General features: G+C 38.2%; 1 protein-coding gene across 3 annotated transcripts in view; it reads left to right on the forward strand.

Annotated features, from left to right (window-relative positions):
• Positions 1-15,512, forward strand: part of NRG3 (neuregulin 3) — a 402,761-nt gene that overhangs the window by 161,035 nt on the left and 226,214 nt on the right. For all 3 annotated transcript variants that reach the window (XM_062580115.1, XM_062580117.1, XM_062580116.1), the window contains exon 2: positions 7,156-7,285. In XM_062580115.1, the coding sequence (XP_062436099.1) occupies positions 7,156-7,285 (130 nt within the window). The remainder of the gene's footprint in view (positions 1-7,155; positions 7,286-15,512) is intronic.

Genomic DNA, 15,512 nt, shown 5'->3' on the forward strand with positions numbered 1-15,512 from the left:
TTTATGTGTGCATCTCTGAGCTTTCCTGAGAGATGAGAATGGGTGAAGTGGGCTGGGAAGGGGCACCAGAATTTCAGAAAGCTGTGTGAAATCTCAAGAATAGAGCTGGAGCTGTTCTCGGCAGGGAGCGCGACCTGCTTGTATACACTTCTCCCTCCTACAGGACTCCTGCTGTCCTCCTGAAACCCACAGAATCTTTCAGTGTCTCCTCCTCTGCCCTCACCCACGTGTTGATAAAAGGGGCTGCTTGATATGCTTGTAAAGGGCAAAATTGCTTCATCTAAAAGGGGGGAGGGTGATCTAATTAAGGTTTCGTTTTATGTTGAAATAAATTTAAATTAAACAACAAGGCAATTGCTCTTGTTTACCAGTATCTCTGTTGCATGGATACTTTGCATAATTATGTGCTATATATGATTTTCACATGAAAGTAAGAGTCTATAAAGCCTGTAACTGATTTGAGATGGTGAATGGAGTTTATAAAATGAACCGATGAAGGTTTATTGCTGGGTTATGATGATACATATATACGAAGGATAAGAACAGTTAAGAAAATAGGTTTCATTTAATTGTTACTGGGGCAGGGAGAGGTTTCCACTGTGAAGTATTTTAGGCTTGGACAAAAAGGTGGAGGAATAAATGATGTGGAGTCTGCCTCTCTGTTTTGTTCTTAGGTTGGCCATAGATTAATACTAGCCCTGGGGCAAACTGAAGCAGCCTTATGCTTTCTCCTGAAAGAAAATGTAAATAATAATTTAAGTGACAGTAGAAAAAAAATGCCTGTGCAATACTAAGAATTTTAGCAGAACCTGGTATTATTTTACTAGTGTACTTCTCTTAGATTAACAAACTAATCTTTTCTGAGTTGTGATGGGAATCAGGCAATGTGGGGCAAACCAGAGCCATGTGCAGGACTGGTTAGAACTGGGGCCTGTCCGTTCCAGGCCGCGCTCCCAGGTGTCTTGTCTTCATCTCCTTCTCCGTTGGTCCTTGCTTCCAAGCTCCCACTTCCCCATGCTGGACCTTACAGGCATGAGCAAAAGGCAGTCATGATCCATGGAAAAGGTTTGGAGGAGTATTGCTGAATGTATTCATGTTTTTACTACATGTAATAATGATTGTGATACTTTACATGCTTCCTGTAGTAATACTGAATTGTTTAGATCATTGCACCTCTTTCTCTTACTCCCTTTTAAGTATATCGGATTTGGAAGTGTGAAGTCCTGAAACTGCTCATTTAAACTTATTAACAAGGCACTAAGCAATGATATTTTCTGAGTAAGAAAAATAAAAGCAGATTATTTTGATTTGCTTAGGGCAACTTCTTTCTTTTCTCTCTCTCTCTTTTTTTTTAACAGTTCTTAATACCTAATGAGTAATTATTGCTCCAAATGAATGGCATTTTTTCAGTGGCCAAACTGAGCCAAAAATGTTTCTTTCACAAACCTTTGCTGCTGCACTATATGCACCCTACTATAGATTTGGTACGTGACGATTTATGTTTGTTGTCTCATTATGGCATGCCAGCAGTTGCAGACATAGCAGATGTAGTGTCTTATGCTTGCTTTCTTGTAGTAGCATTTAAACTATGCAGAACTGTTCTTTTTCCTGTAAGCTTTTGCACCACTGAGAAGGTTTGTTACTGTTAAGTTTTGCTTTTGTGCTGGCCTGCAAGTCATTCAATTCTACTGTATTTCAGTTTCTCTATCTGTTGCAGAGAATGTATTTCCTGGAGCTCATTTCATATCCAAGGCAAACAAAATAGGTGTCCCCTTTCCATGGCATTAGTATCTACCCTGTGCTATCTAATCTCAAGTATTTCTCTTGATTATCCTAATCATGTCAGGTGGGAGGAACAGACTGCTTAGGCTCAAAGGAGAGAGAAGCCCTGGTGGGGATGCTAGATCCAGCTTTGGCACAATCTTGAGTACCCCACTTCACCAAACTCCTCTGTGAACTTCTTTGAAATTAATTAATGAGAAGTTCTACAAAAGGACACTTTGAATGTGTGTCTGATTGGCAAAAGCACTCTGTATTCAGAACTCCCATCACAACTGTCATGGCTCAATTTTCAAAATAACTCCATTGTGAATGCTAAAACCTCTTACAGAGTTTTAGTCACTTACGTTGCTTTGCTGATAGTATTGCTCCTAGATGGTGAACTTTGGAAAAACCCTGGCCCTTTGTGTCTCATAAGGCTCTTTCTGGAATTTCCTGCCTTCGTTGTTCATTCTGCGTGTACATAAATGTATTTCAGAATGATTTAAGCTCTGATAAATGCAATCAACTAGCATCATTCTGAAATGATGCTAGTTTTTTCTTTTCTGCTTTTGAGTTTCAGTTGCAGGATATCATTAGGTGGGCTCTCTGTTTTGTTTTTACAATCTGACTTCAGAAATAGGGGTTGGTTGAATTGTTTTTCAAAGTCATGAAAGCAAAGGCATACCTTAATACACGTGAGGTCTGAAGCAAGCAAGCAGCAGTTCTCTGATTACGTATGATATTTTGCTAACAGTGCATTGGTAGCTTGGAAATTCTTACATGTTGTGGTATCAAGCTGGTATGCTATTAGGAAAATGACAGCATTTTTATTTCTAGTCCAAGGTGACGTTTCACTTTAAGAATTAATTTGGGGAGTCACTGAAAGAGAGGGGAAGTAGGCTGATTTGGAAGAAGTGACTTGTCTGTCTCTCATTTCCTGTGCATTTCTGGAGTTTGAGCTGTTGTTTCTGTGCAGTAATGGATGTGATACTGTGCCCTGCTGATCCAGGGCAAAAGCAGTCTGTTCAAGTATGTGGCCATAACCACAAAGAAATGCTTCACAGGAATGTTTTTGAGTTAGTTAATAACATGACAGCTTGCTTATGTAATACCCCAAATTAAAGGTACAGCATTTGGACATTCTCTCACTGTTATCAACTATCTTCACAACCTGACTGATAAGCCACCTAGTATAAGTGATGTTGGTTTGATGCATCTGCTGCTTTATCAGTTTGTTGCTAAGTTACTGGTACTTGTTCACTGAAATCCTGAAGTGTAGTATAAAAGCTCCAAGTATTCTCGTATCTATAGCATATTTTAATTTATATCATAGTGCAATCGTATCCTTTTAAATGTTATTAAATTAAATGTAGATTTGCCTGGCAAAAAATGGCTATGGGTTATCTGCTTCAATAACCAACATTCATAATTTTATCTCTAGTTAGAATACTATTGCTTCTTTACATGCATGTAATATTTTTCATGTTTTCGTTAACAATTTTTTGCTTTAATTATGGATGAGTACATGCAAACAGTTCAAGTAAGTTTAACAAACTTTGTTACTGTTTCCAGGGAAAAAAAAGTTCTAATCTGTAGATAACATTTTTAGGTTTTAGCTCATTTTGACTGTAGTTTACTTATTCCAACAGTATCCCAAGCTACACCAACTAGTGTTTGGTTAGCACAGACAAGGGAAGATCTCAGCTTTGCATTAAAAATGACTGTCTTAAATATTTGCTTTACAATTACTGACAGCTCAGTCAGGAAAGAGCTACAATCACCTTAGGCTAAATTTTAAGAAACAGTGTATTTGCAAATAATATGGGGTTTTTCCCTTCTTATTCCTTAATGAGTATCTTGCTAGGGGCTTGGCATTTTCTCCCCGTATTCCCCTCCTTATTTACTTCTGTAAGCGTAAGTTACATATTTTAAGACTCAGGCTATATGAGTAAACAGAATAATATATGACCTGTTACATGTGTCTCCCACCCCTGCTGCCCCCAAGGCCCTTTCCAGCAGAGCTACCATGCAATTGCAAAATAGCAGGAGAGAAGCACTACATAACCTATGAGAACTGCATGAAATCCTGGTTATACTGGCTCATTTAATGGCAATTTTTTGCCATTGACTTCAGTGCATATACAATTTAACTCTCTATATCCTATTAAATGCCCTTTTATATGACCTTTTTCTAGATTGCAATGACAATACACAAAATACATTGTCAGAAGGGATATTTTTTAGAGTAGTTTCCGTATTCTACATAGAAGCTACATCATTTCAGCAGTGACCTGCAGTTTTATATGCAGAGCTCGTGATTAGGAACTTCTTTCAGTTGTACTGAAGGCAACATAAAGAGACAAACCTGAAAGCAAATTTTGAGAAGTCTTTATGAAATGCCTGAGTAAAAGAACCATAGCTTTTGAAAGGACAGCTCCACTGAAATGGAAATGAGCACACTGTACTTGAATATGCGAAACTGAAAGTTTGTTTTTTTTTTTTTTTTTAATACCTTCTCAAGGAAAATGATGGCAATTTTGATAAAGCTGCTTTTTTTCTGCACTTGCTTTGTGAAATAGTAGTAACACAGCTTATAAGAAGTTTAGACTATTTAACAGCAGCAAGGCTAGAACAGTATTTTGAGTGTTAGTGATATGGCCTGTGCAGCTTAGACATACAACCTTGGTGGAGTAGAGAGATCTGTTACATATAGCCAAATGCTTCTATGCTATGAACCTGTTAGTTTTGCGCAATTATTTCCAGTACAGAGAAGGCTAAGTTAAAAGTGACTTTTAATGAGTATTATTTAAAAAAAAAAAAAAAACTACAAAATCCTGTCTACATTTCAAGGTGCTTTCCAAGGCTGCTGTAACATGACTGTCACACTGTTATCTCAATATGGAGTTGTTCTGCTCCATTTAAAAGAATCGAGACCGAACTCGAAGCAGTGTAAGAAAAGCTGAACTCGTGCCGAACTAGAGAAAATGAAGCATCACAAACCGTGCCTGCTTCTAAATACCAAAGGCAATAAGGAGAATGTAAGGAAAATAACTAGCAGCAGGCATCAAAGCTAGCCAAATCTGCGCGGCATTGGCTGATGGCATGAAATTACTGAAGGTACGAAAGATGAAGGCCAACTAGGGAGCGCTGCAGAAGAAACTCAGCAGCAGATGAAAATTTGCGTAGAAACCCGGAATCCCTGTACCCGGGCGAAAGCCGACCGTCGCTCCCTGACGAGAGGGCGAGCTCCGCGTCGGCCCTTACGCCGGGGCCCGAGGGCTGGCGGTACGGTCGCTAGCTCCGCCGAAGCGCCAGCTCGAGAGGCGTCCGGAGCTTAAGAAGAAAAGGGAGAAGGAGAAAGCAGTTGTGTGAGTTATTAGCAAAGCGATGAGGACCCTCGCTACGGTGCTCTGCCAGCCCGCGGGCGGCGAGGCGGGAAGCGCCCGGCGCTGCAGGCGAGGGAAGGCAGCGTGCAGCAGGCGCCGCCGAGCCGGGAGGGGCCGGCAGAGGCGCCGGCAGGGCTCTCGGGGCGGGCGGCCGCCGCCCGGCGGCACCTCCGGGGCTGACTGGAAAGGGGGCCGAGGGGAGCGCTGCCCCCGCGCCGCCCCCGCGCCGCCCCGCGTGTCCCTTTAAGAGCGCGGAGAACGTTCTGGAATGCGGCGGTTGGGGGGGGGGGGGGGCGGAGGCGCGGCGGCGGCTGGGGAGCGGCCGGGGGCTCGTGCGCGGGGCGCCGCTGTGCCCGAGGTCGGGAGCGGGCGCGGCGCGGCGCGGCGGCCCCGGCTGCAGGCGGTGGAACCCTGGCGCCGCTTGGGCAGCGCCGCTGCGGCGCCCTCCGGTAGGAACCGGTGCGTGTGGCTAAGGGAGAGCTGAGCGCTTACTCCCAGGACTTTCACCTCCACTGAAAACCTCGTGTTAAAATATTTTTTTATTTCGGGGGGGGAGGGGGGGGGGAAGGCTGAGTGGTCATTTACCAATTCAGCTTGCAGATTTTCTTTGTGAGGTTGCCAGAGATAACTTCTCAAATTTAGGTTTATTGATCTTCTTTCACTTAGCCTGGGTGACGGGGAAACCTTGTCATACCAGCTTTCTTCAAAATATTTTCAAAATGAAAAACTGGTTACTTTGAAAGTTTTAGGAATTAAAATATATTTTTTTTTAATTGTTGCTCTTCATTCTCAATTTGGTTTTGAGGAAGAAAACTGAGAATCTCTTCAATCCTTTTATTAACAACACATTTAATTATCGGAATATTATTGCAGAGCTGTTCCAGACATTCGTTAAAGCTTTTTTTCTGTGTTTATTTTTCAGCTTTTGTTTTAATGTGGTTGATGTTATTTTGTATTTTTTACGAGCAAAAACAGTGTGTGTGTGTTTGTGTAGTTCTGAGTTTGCAGAGTTGCAGGTGCGGGTCCCAGTGAAGCTAAGGACAATTTAATTACTTAAGTTTTGAGAGTTAAGGTTGTATATGAGCAATGACTGGGGAAGTTGTTGTCTTAATTCGAAAATCACACTTGGTGAGTGAAATTCTGGCTTTAGTGAAGAGGATTCAGGTGTCAGCCAGATACTGATTTTCCTCGTTAAAAACCTCAGTTTATTGTTGATTAATCCAATGTCTTGGAAGTGTTGGAGAGACAGACCAGAAGGCAGGAGTGATAGCTCACCCTGATGTATTGTCGGTCTTACCAGACCTTATGATTTTAACTGCGAGTTCGAAATTGTTACCAGCTTTTTCTGAATAAAGCTGCGGGAGAGGGAGCCCCTGTGCGAAACCTACAGATTATATACCTGAAATGAAATGATCCTGTGTTGCATCTTTTTTGTTTAAATACTCAGACAATTTTGTGACTTGTGAGTCAAATTAGTATTCAGGTTTTTACTTTTTTCTTCAAGGTTGTTAATATATTAACTTTTTGCTCATTTTTCATTTTAAAAGTTTGTGTATTTTATTTAGAGAACGTATTTCAATAATATGAAAAAATAATCGATTGACTGTTACAGCTAGAAAATTTGGAATAGTAGAGGGTGAACCTACAATTGATTTCTTCAGAGACGTTAGCGGTAATTGTTGTTGCATAAAATTATAGGGTAGTAGGAAAAAATAGATCTGCCTACCTTCCAGAAGGCAGACTCATGGGATTTGAAATTATACTGCACTTACTGCAATCTAGCTCAGTGTTTCTAGTAATATTTCCAAAAATGAGATTCACTTTGTGGATGTTTTTATCCAACTTAATTGAAAATAATATTGTGGCTACATTGAAGTTTGCATGTCCGGTCTCTTAATTACTTGGATTGTCTTAATCGATGTAACTGACACCAAATCTAACGCGCATTTTAAGAACATTCTACATGTAGCCTTACAGCATCTTTCTTTTCCCCTCCTCCCCCCCACAGATACTACAACGTATTCCACTGAGCGATCCGAGCACTTTAAGCCATGCAAAGACAAGGATCTTGCATATTGTCTCAATGAAGGGGAATGCTTTGTGATTGAAACCTTAACAGGATCACACAAACACTGCCGGTAAGTCATTTGCTAAGAATTCAAGTTCCAGTGAGTCTTCTGTTTTGGGTACTTGAACTAACGTCTTGACAATAGTTTTATGTACTGTTCACTAAGGGAGGGGAAGAGGTATTCTGTTAGTAGGGAATTAGTTTCCTGTGTTTAATTATTGATAGATAAAATGGACTGTTCCTGCTATGTATCTGTTGTGCAGTTTTACACTGCTGTACTTCTGTTGTTAATGTTCATGAGCATATTAAATGCATGCATTTTAGGAATATTGGAAAAGAAAACCAGTTTGCAAAATCTGATTGTTCTTCATGTAGTGGTCAATTAAGAATTGATGTGCAGAAGATACACTTCAATGTCTTAAGAAAGAAAGAAAAAAAAAGATTCTGAACTATTCAAATAATCTTTTAATAAAAGCAGTCCAAACTGAAATCCTGTAGTTCAAAGACTTCTAGTTCTAAGCCTCTGAGTTGTGTTTGGCTAACAGCATGTATTTTTGAGGTGCTTATAAGCATAAATTCCAAACTGAGAATCCTAATATGTACGTATCTCTGATAATAATAGCACCTGGAATACTTGGAAGCTGAAATATTTGGGACTGAAACTGCAAACTCCCACTGAAAGCTCATTAATTAGGAAAATTTTTCCTAAATCATATGTACCTGGTTTGGAAGTTGAAATTTACGGTTGTAAAGATTGATGCAAGTCTGCTTATCAGAAGAATATTCACAAGATTTTTAGTTTTAATATTACGTCAAGAGTTTGTTTTCTCAGTCAGTTGTATGTACTTCAGTGATCATTCATTTCCTTTATTTACTATTCTTTTGTGGAATGCTTATTAAATTAATTATTTTGAGTTGTTAGTTGTGGAAATGGATGACATTTTTTCACTAAATCCATTGTAAAACTTTTTATAGGTATTGTTTTCTCAAAGTCTGATTCTTTTTTTTGTCATTTCTTAGAAGTGTCATAAATTATTAACAAAAGTATTACATCATTCAAATACTTTGTGCGTTTTTCATTGTCAGAAAATTCAGACTAGACAAAACTGATATAAATTAGTGTCAGCAGGGGACATGAATATGAATTGTTAATTAGGTGGGTAGATTTATTTCTGTTAGTAAATTTCTTTGCGCTGAGTGTTTTAGTAAACTATATGGATTAGACTGCTAAACATCCCAAGAAATAGATCTCATAAAGCTAGAGAGCTGTGGGTTTTTTTCTTGTTTGTTTGGGGGTTTTTTTGACTTTCAAGATCTTTTTTTATGGTCTACCTGTCGGCAAATTCTTGTTTACTTATTGTGATTCTAATGCCACAATCTGATTAAAGGTAAGAAGCTTTTTCCACCCAAGCTCTTTGCCATAACTCAGTATTCTGGCTTGTTTAGTTTTCATTTTTCCCAGTAAAATTCTCTGGGAATTAAATATCTGTTTATTTTAGTTGGTATTTTGAAGTGAGGAACACTTAAGAGATGTGTATGTGACAATAAAAACTTCTATAGCAAGAGAAGATACATATTTTTATTAAAATTTAAAAGATGATGAGTTAAAATACTTTGTTCAGTTCTACAAGGACCTCTAACATGAAGCAGCAGCTCTTTCTGAATCATGTTGATGATATGTACATTATTAATCTCGTTTACATTGTTTTTATTTATAACATTGGACATCAGGATAATCTGATTCTATTTGAAGAATAACCTTTTAATTTGATGTTCAAATTCTGGACCTAGGATTCACACTTCTGCTCACTAACAAAATACTTCTTTCTTGGAACCAATGCTGGAGTGAATGGAACACAGGTGTTTTTCTATCTATAGCTTAGAACTATGCTCTGAAATAACAAAGTGTATGCATATTGAAAAATACAACATTGATGTACAGCACTTGTTCTCTCACTAGAAAAAAAGTAATTTTCCTCGAGAATGAAAGGGTTATGGAATTCCCATTGCAATTAAAAGAATCATTTGACTATAGAATTATGAAGACTTAGAGTGCAAAATTACACTTTGTTCTTAGAATCAAGCTGCATTGTGTATTCTTATTAGGAGTTTGATTTTTTTTTTGCATCTGTTCTGGGAACAGAGCACCAGTTTACTGAAATGGAAATTTGCCATGCAGAACAGCTGCAGACAGGAGACACTGATATAGCAAAAAACTTGATTCTTACTTTGTCAGGTCTTAAAGAGTCTTAGCAGATGATATGCTTAGACAGTGGTGCAGTAGTTCTCGTGTGTGTACGTGTGTGTGTATATATGTATACAAACTATTATTAAAGCAAAAAAATTTTAATGAAGTTTGACAGCAGTTACTAAATATTTGGGTGAGATTCCGGACTTCTCTTGTATCTTGTATGAACAATATTGCCAGTATAAACAGAGTAGTAATAAGACTGTCTAAACTGGCAGTTCAAGTACCTTTCATAGCTGACAAAACTCATCATGCTCTTGTTGGATTGTAGAAGGAGGTAAGTACCTGTTGAACTCCAGCAATAACTAATGATGATGACAGCTGACTGTGTAGTTCTGTTTTGTGAGATAGATTCCTTGTCTAGTGTAAGAACCCTTAACTCTTGAGCGCGGGACCTTGGTGAAGGGTGGAAGGGAGGCTGTGTTGCAGGAGAGCACATGAGGAAGTCTAAGGCAGCCCCCCTCGTGTGTGTTCCATTCTTACCCGCCTCAGCAGCAGTTGTCCTGAAGTTACAGGATGTTTCAGCTTAGGTGGCAACTGGAGAAAAGAATGTGGAAACTGTAATAGTTTTCAAAATCTATAATTCTGTGTTTAAAATTCCGATGTCAGTCTGTGTCTCTTGATGGAAGTTTGTTTAATGATTAGACAACAGAGATCTCCAACATGGTTATGTAATGAGAAGATACAGTGGGTGCTGTTTGTGCTGTTTTAAATGTGTGACTTCAGTATTTATTTTTGTGAATGGTTTTGGTACTAGCTTGTTTAAGGGTAGAATAGGTCAGCAGTAGGGAAACTTCCTATTCAGTTTCTCTGTATGCTGAAGTTTCTTCTTTGAATAGGGTTACCTTCTTGAATTGAGAACATAAGCTGAATGGTGAGGACACTTGATTTGTTCTGTGAATAATGAAGAAAGTTGACAGTTAAAACTGACATAACAGCATTCAACTAGATACTACCCAATGCAGTATTTACAAAAAAGTTTTGTTTTTTTCTGTGTATAATTTTATTTCACAGACTATAACTTGGGTTAATACTTTCAACTTTTTTAAGTCTTTGTTCTCTCCTGATTACTTATTTAGGACTGGAAATCATTGAATGAATGAGTGGCTAGAACTTTGAAGGGAGTAGAGAATTGCTCTGTTACATTTCTCTTCCAAAAGACGCTGTTAAGACTATTATGTACACACTGTAAATCTTGGAGGTGGCAGTGAATTCTAGTGTGCGCTTTACAAATAAAGCAAAACCTAAAAATAATTCATTATTGAATAAACGAGGCATTTCATTGATGTTGCAGTATTAAAAGGTTAGCTTCATCAAGAATAGCCTCTTGTATTAAACTGATGACCAAATGTACAGCTACAGGGATACAGAAGAGAAAACTGTACTATAATTTCAGATGCTTTTCATGTCAAAGGCAATCAGCAGACCTGTTATAGAAACTACTGGTTTATGAGCATGGCTGTAAGAAGTTATATAGATCATATTTAGGTAGTTGCAAACATCATGTGGAAATGATGTGCTGTTTACTTTAGTGTTTAGAAAAACTGGTGAACTTGAAATACTGCACTGGGTAGCTCCCAACTCTTTATATATGTGTGTGTGTGTGTGTGTATATATATATGTGTGTGTGTGTGTATGTATGTAGGTAGATAGATACTATGTTGCATTGTTACGAGGTCGCGCACTTACTCAGCAGTGCTTTTAAACTCTTGCTTGTCTTCAGATACAGTTGTTTGATACTTAAAGCATCATGACTGTGATATTTTCTGAAAGCCAGGTCTACAGGAAAGTGAAGTTACATGACCTGCAGAAAGCTATTATTCAGTACATGGTCTCTGGAACTAAACAGAAGATGAAGAGGTAAACTCTGAAAATTGTAGATGCCAAAAAAAAAAAAAAAAGTAAAATCCTTTCTACTATCCAGGGATGTTCCATTGTTTTACAAGAATTGTTTTTCCCCTTCCTTCCAAATGCTGTAAATGAAAAGTAGTATAGTACATAATGAATAAAAGTATTGAGAAGGAAACTTGTAAAAGTATGGGTGAAAATATCAAAAGCATATACAGGATCTCTCTTGAAGCTAACATGCAAATATTTTGCCATAAAATCCTGCTTTTAACGTAATGTTAGGAGTGTTGTACTCTATTTCCCATAGGCAGGAAGGAATTTGTGAAGTGTCTAATGGAGACATCTGAAATCTCACTCATTTAAATTCTCATCCTTGCCAGTGTCTAAAATACAGTGAAAGTAATAGCATTTCCAACCTAATCCATTCTGCAGACATTCTCCCAGAGGACTTGCATGAAAAAAATCTTACCAGCAGAAGAAATAAATACCCTAGGGGACAATTAATTGACTAACTGAAATAAAAGAAAATGCCAGCTAGATCAAAATACTAACAAATAACTAGTCTAGACAAGAACAAACAAAAACACTGCTGTTCACCCACCCCTCATTCTGCAAAGAAAATCTTTCCTGTGACCTCAAATAGGAAGATCCAATCTGGCCACTTGCTGTTGGCTGCATCCATGTAGGTCAGACATGTAGCTGTTGCAATTGCTTTCAGTTTTCAGGTGTGCTAAGGAAAATGAAGAGCATTGTGGTTTTGCTTAAAACTCAGTGGTGACTGCAATAAAAATCATAAGGTAGAGAAAATTTTATGTGCTTTTAAAATGTATTTTTACAGCAGAATTTTAAAACTTCCATTATGCCCTGATAGGCAAGATGAGTTCTTCTGTATGCCATTAGCTAGGAAAAAAAAAATTTTTGTAAAACCAATCGTGGATTGACAGAAAGAGGACAAAAGGATGAATGAAAATGTTTCCTTTTTCTAACTTCTCAGTAAACTCTTAAAACAGATATGTAATAATGACTCTCAGATATTGTGTCAGTTGTTCCCCCCCCCCCCGCCCCCCCCGCTTCCCACAGAGGATGAGCCGCTATGATCTTAGTGGTATATATATTGTACATCTGTTGTTTAAGATCATCATCTCAAGAATAAATACATCATTTCAAGAATAAATATATAGTTTGTTCTTAAGTCTCCATTAACACAGAATCAATTCCCAGTGGAAACAAACCAGAAGAACTGAAGTATCTGGACACCATATATTGCTGTTACATTGCTTAGCATACTGCTTGTGGTCTGTGAATGTGCTATAATTGTTTATGTACCACAGCTTGCAACTGAGCAAATAAACAACGTAAAAAAGTAAAAACATCTCCCCACACTCCCTAACAGTGTATATACACTATGGAAGTTTAACACTTGCCAGAAAATCCGTATGGTACAAGGTCATTAAAGTGTCTCCTGAAAAGTGTGGTAAGACTTTACAGAGCTTTAATTGTATGTCATAAGTCTTCCCCTTTCTGCTTAGAGCCATAGTATTTTAATATATATATATCTTAAATCACTGAAGATTTTCCCAAGCAAGGTAATTTAGGCCTTTGTAGGTATCAGCAGTGATTTTTGAATCAGAATTCTATTCTTAAAAGTAGCACTTTAGACTTTGTAGTTATTTTTTGACTATCAGAACTAAATGCGTATCAATTTTACTCGTTATGGAAAGATAATGGTAGCAGTGGGTGTTATATAAGCTCTCTGATTATTAAATCACCATTCTCTGCTAGAGAGGTGATGGGCATGAAGAAATACCTGATTTAAACAATCATTCACTTTAGGTCCTTTACCTTTCTCATTGAACTATTGTTAATACCTAGTGAAAACTTCTGATAGCTTAGTTTTGCCAGCAGATCTACGGGGATATGACTTGTAGAGAAAATCTCCATGATTCGAATGCTTAAGTACAGTTTTATTTATATTTACAGAAGTCTGCTCCAGAATGAATTCATGTAAATTGTTATGAGAATTTGTAGCATTCTACCTCTTGTGTTTAAAAAAAAAAAAAAAAAAAGTCACAGAAGACATCAGAAGACAAGCAGGTGGTGCTTGTTCTGAAATGGGCTAAGCTGCTGGCACATCTGTATGCATCTGTGTGTGTATTTCGCTTTTCATGACTGTTCTCTAGTCTCTCCAAACTGGTATCTCACACTTTTGGCGAGGATTGGGATGGGGAAGAAATAAAATCTGACGCCCCTTTCCTCCCCCACCTCCCCCCCCCCCCCCCCCCAAAAAAAAAGAAAAGTAGTGATGGATAAATCCTAATTCTATCATGAGCTAAGTGAAAATAGATGTCCTAACATTCAGATGTTAATGGAATTCCTTACGTTTATGCAACAGAAATCATAAACACTTTTTTAATCACACTATAACTCTTTAGTGTGTTTCAGTTTCACTTGACCAAATGAGAAAGCAAAAATGGTTGCATGTTTATTTTGTCCTAGGTGTTGCAGTCTGGGTCAGGACAGACTCTCTAGGAGGAGGGAGTTCTTGCCCTTCCATATGGTGATCATTAGAATGTGTTTCTGGCTGAGCATGGCAGGGTGAGTAGGACAGATGGGGTAGCAGACCTGTAGCACACTAGAGAGATGGTGGGAGAGAGATTTCTTCTAATAGTTAAGCTTCAGAAAAGATGAAAGCGACAACACTGAAAGGTATTGGAAAAACATTACTGGAAAAATAAGCTTCAGTCTCCACAGGCAGATATGTACTTTATTTGAGAGTTGCCTTGTGCTAGTGAGGTTTTGGTTTTGTGGGTCTACCAGCATTTTATAAGTCTAGAGGAGAGCAGTCGTAAGAACAGGTAAGATGACTGTCCTGAGTGGAACCTTGCTAGTGGACTGTCTTCCGGAAGAATTTTCAAGCTTCAGCTTAGGTTTTCATCTGGCTATCCAGTAAGCTCATGAAGATGACCAAATCAGAAAAATGAGATTTTGCAGAATTGTTCTGTTAGGGAAACACTGAGAGCTGAAACATACATGTTTGTGTATATAATATATATATTTCTTTCAATGAGAAGAGTTCATTTCAATCAATTATTCTTGTCAGAGTCGGAAGAAATGTTAGGTAACTTTGCCGGTAAGGAGTGTGATTGCAGACTGAAGAGCAGGGTTGTCAGTGAAGTTACCTTTCTCTCTTTGTGGATTTTTATAGGGCTGATAGCGAAGTAGTAAAATAATAAAATCAAATAATTATTGTTACAACTGGAGTGAGCAGGGAGTTCAACTCTGTATACTGGAGCTTTGTAATTGTCAACGCTTCTGTGGGCCAGGATCCATAATTAGCAAATTTTGTCAGAAAGTGATGGTTTCTTGAGCCTAAGTGATTTATTCAAAACACCTCACATTCTTCTTAACTGATAAATTTATTTTTTCTGAACAGTTGTATGGAGCTTATGGTTGCTTTTCTGTTTACCCTTTTCCCTCAGAAAGGTTTCTGCATCCTTGACCCATTGATTCTGACTGGCCTACCAGAGGACAGGAAACCTTGTGTTTTGGCAGAGGCTAATGGCCTTGTGGGTTGTATTCATGTCATTAGCTTCCTCATACATTTACTGTAGCATTTGTACTTCTAGCTTATCCACTGTGAAGTTTTTGCCAATGTGAATTTACAGAATGAGAAACCTTCCTGAGAAGAAAGCCAAGTAATTAAGAAAGCTAACTGCTTTTAGCTTATTAGTTTGTCCTGTTGAAAAGTAAAAAGTAGGAGGGACTTGCAAAAAAGCAGGCACTTGAAGACATGTATTATTACTGTCATATGTTTTGTGCAGGATTTGTGTGACTTGTGATGATTTAGAAAAAAAGTTCATGACAGATTGGCAAGGAACACAAATCTGTTCTAAATACCTTAAAATTAGTATGTTATTTCTAAGAAAAGTAAGCCTAGTAATGGAATGTTCTCTTATATAAGAGTAAATCACTGCTTTGTTTTGAGATCTACTGCTGTTTCCAAACAAATGGATAACTGAGATAGCTGACAAACTGCCTTCCAGATGTGTAGAGAGGGCTATATTGCTGCAGAGAATAAAAGGCAAATATCGTCTGCCCTCTGATAGAGGCGAAAAGGACAAGTGAAGCTACCTACCATTTGTATAGAAGAATGTGCTATTAGATTCACCTGAGAAGGGAATCTAAGCACTGTATCCATAAT

Source organism: Rhea pennata, chromosome 7, assembly GCF_028389875.1.
Source record: "Rhea pennata isolate bPtePen1 chromosome 7, bPtePen1.pri, whole genome shotgun sequence".
NCBI lineage: Eukaryota > Metazoa > Chordata > Aves > Rheiformes > Rheidae > Rhea > Rhea pennata.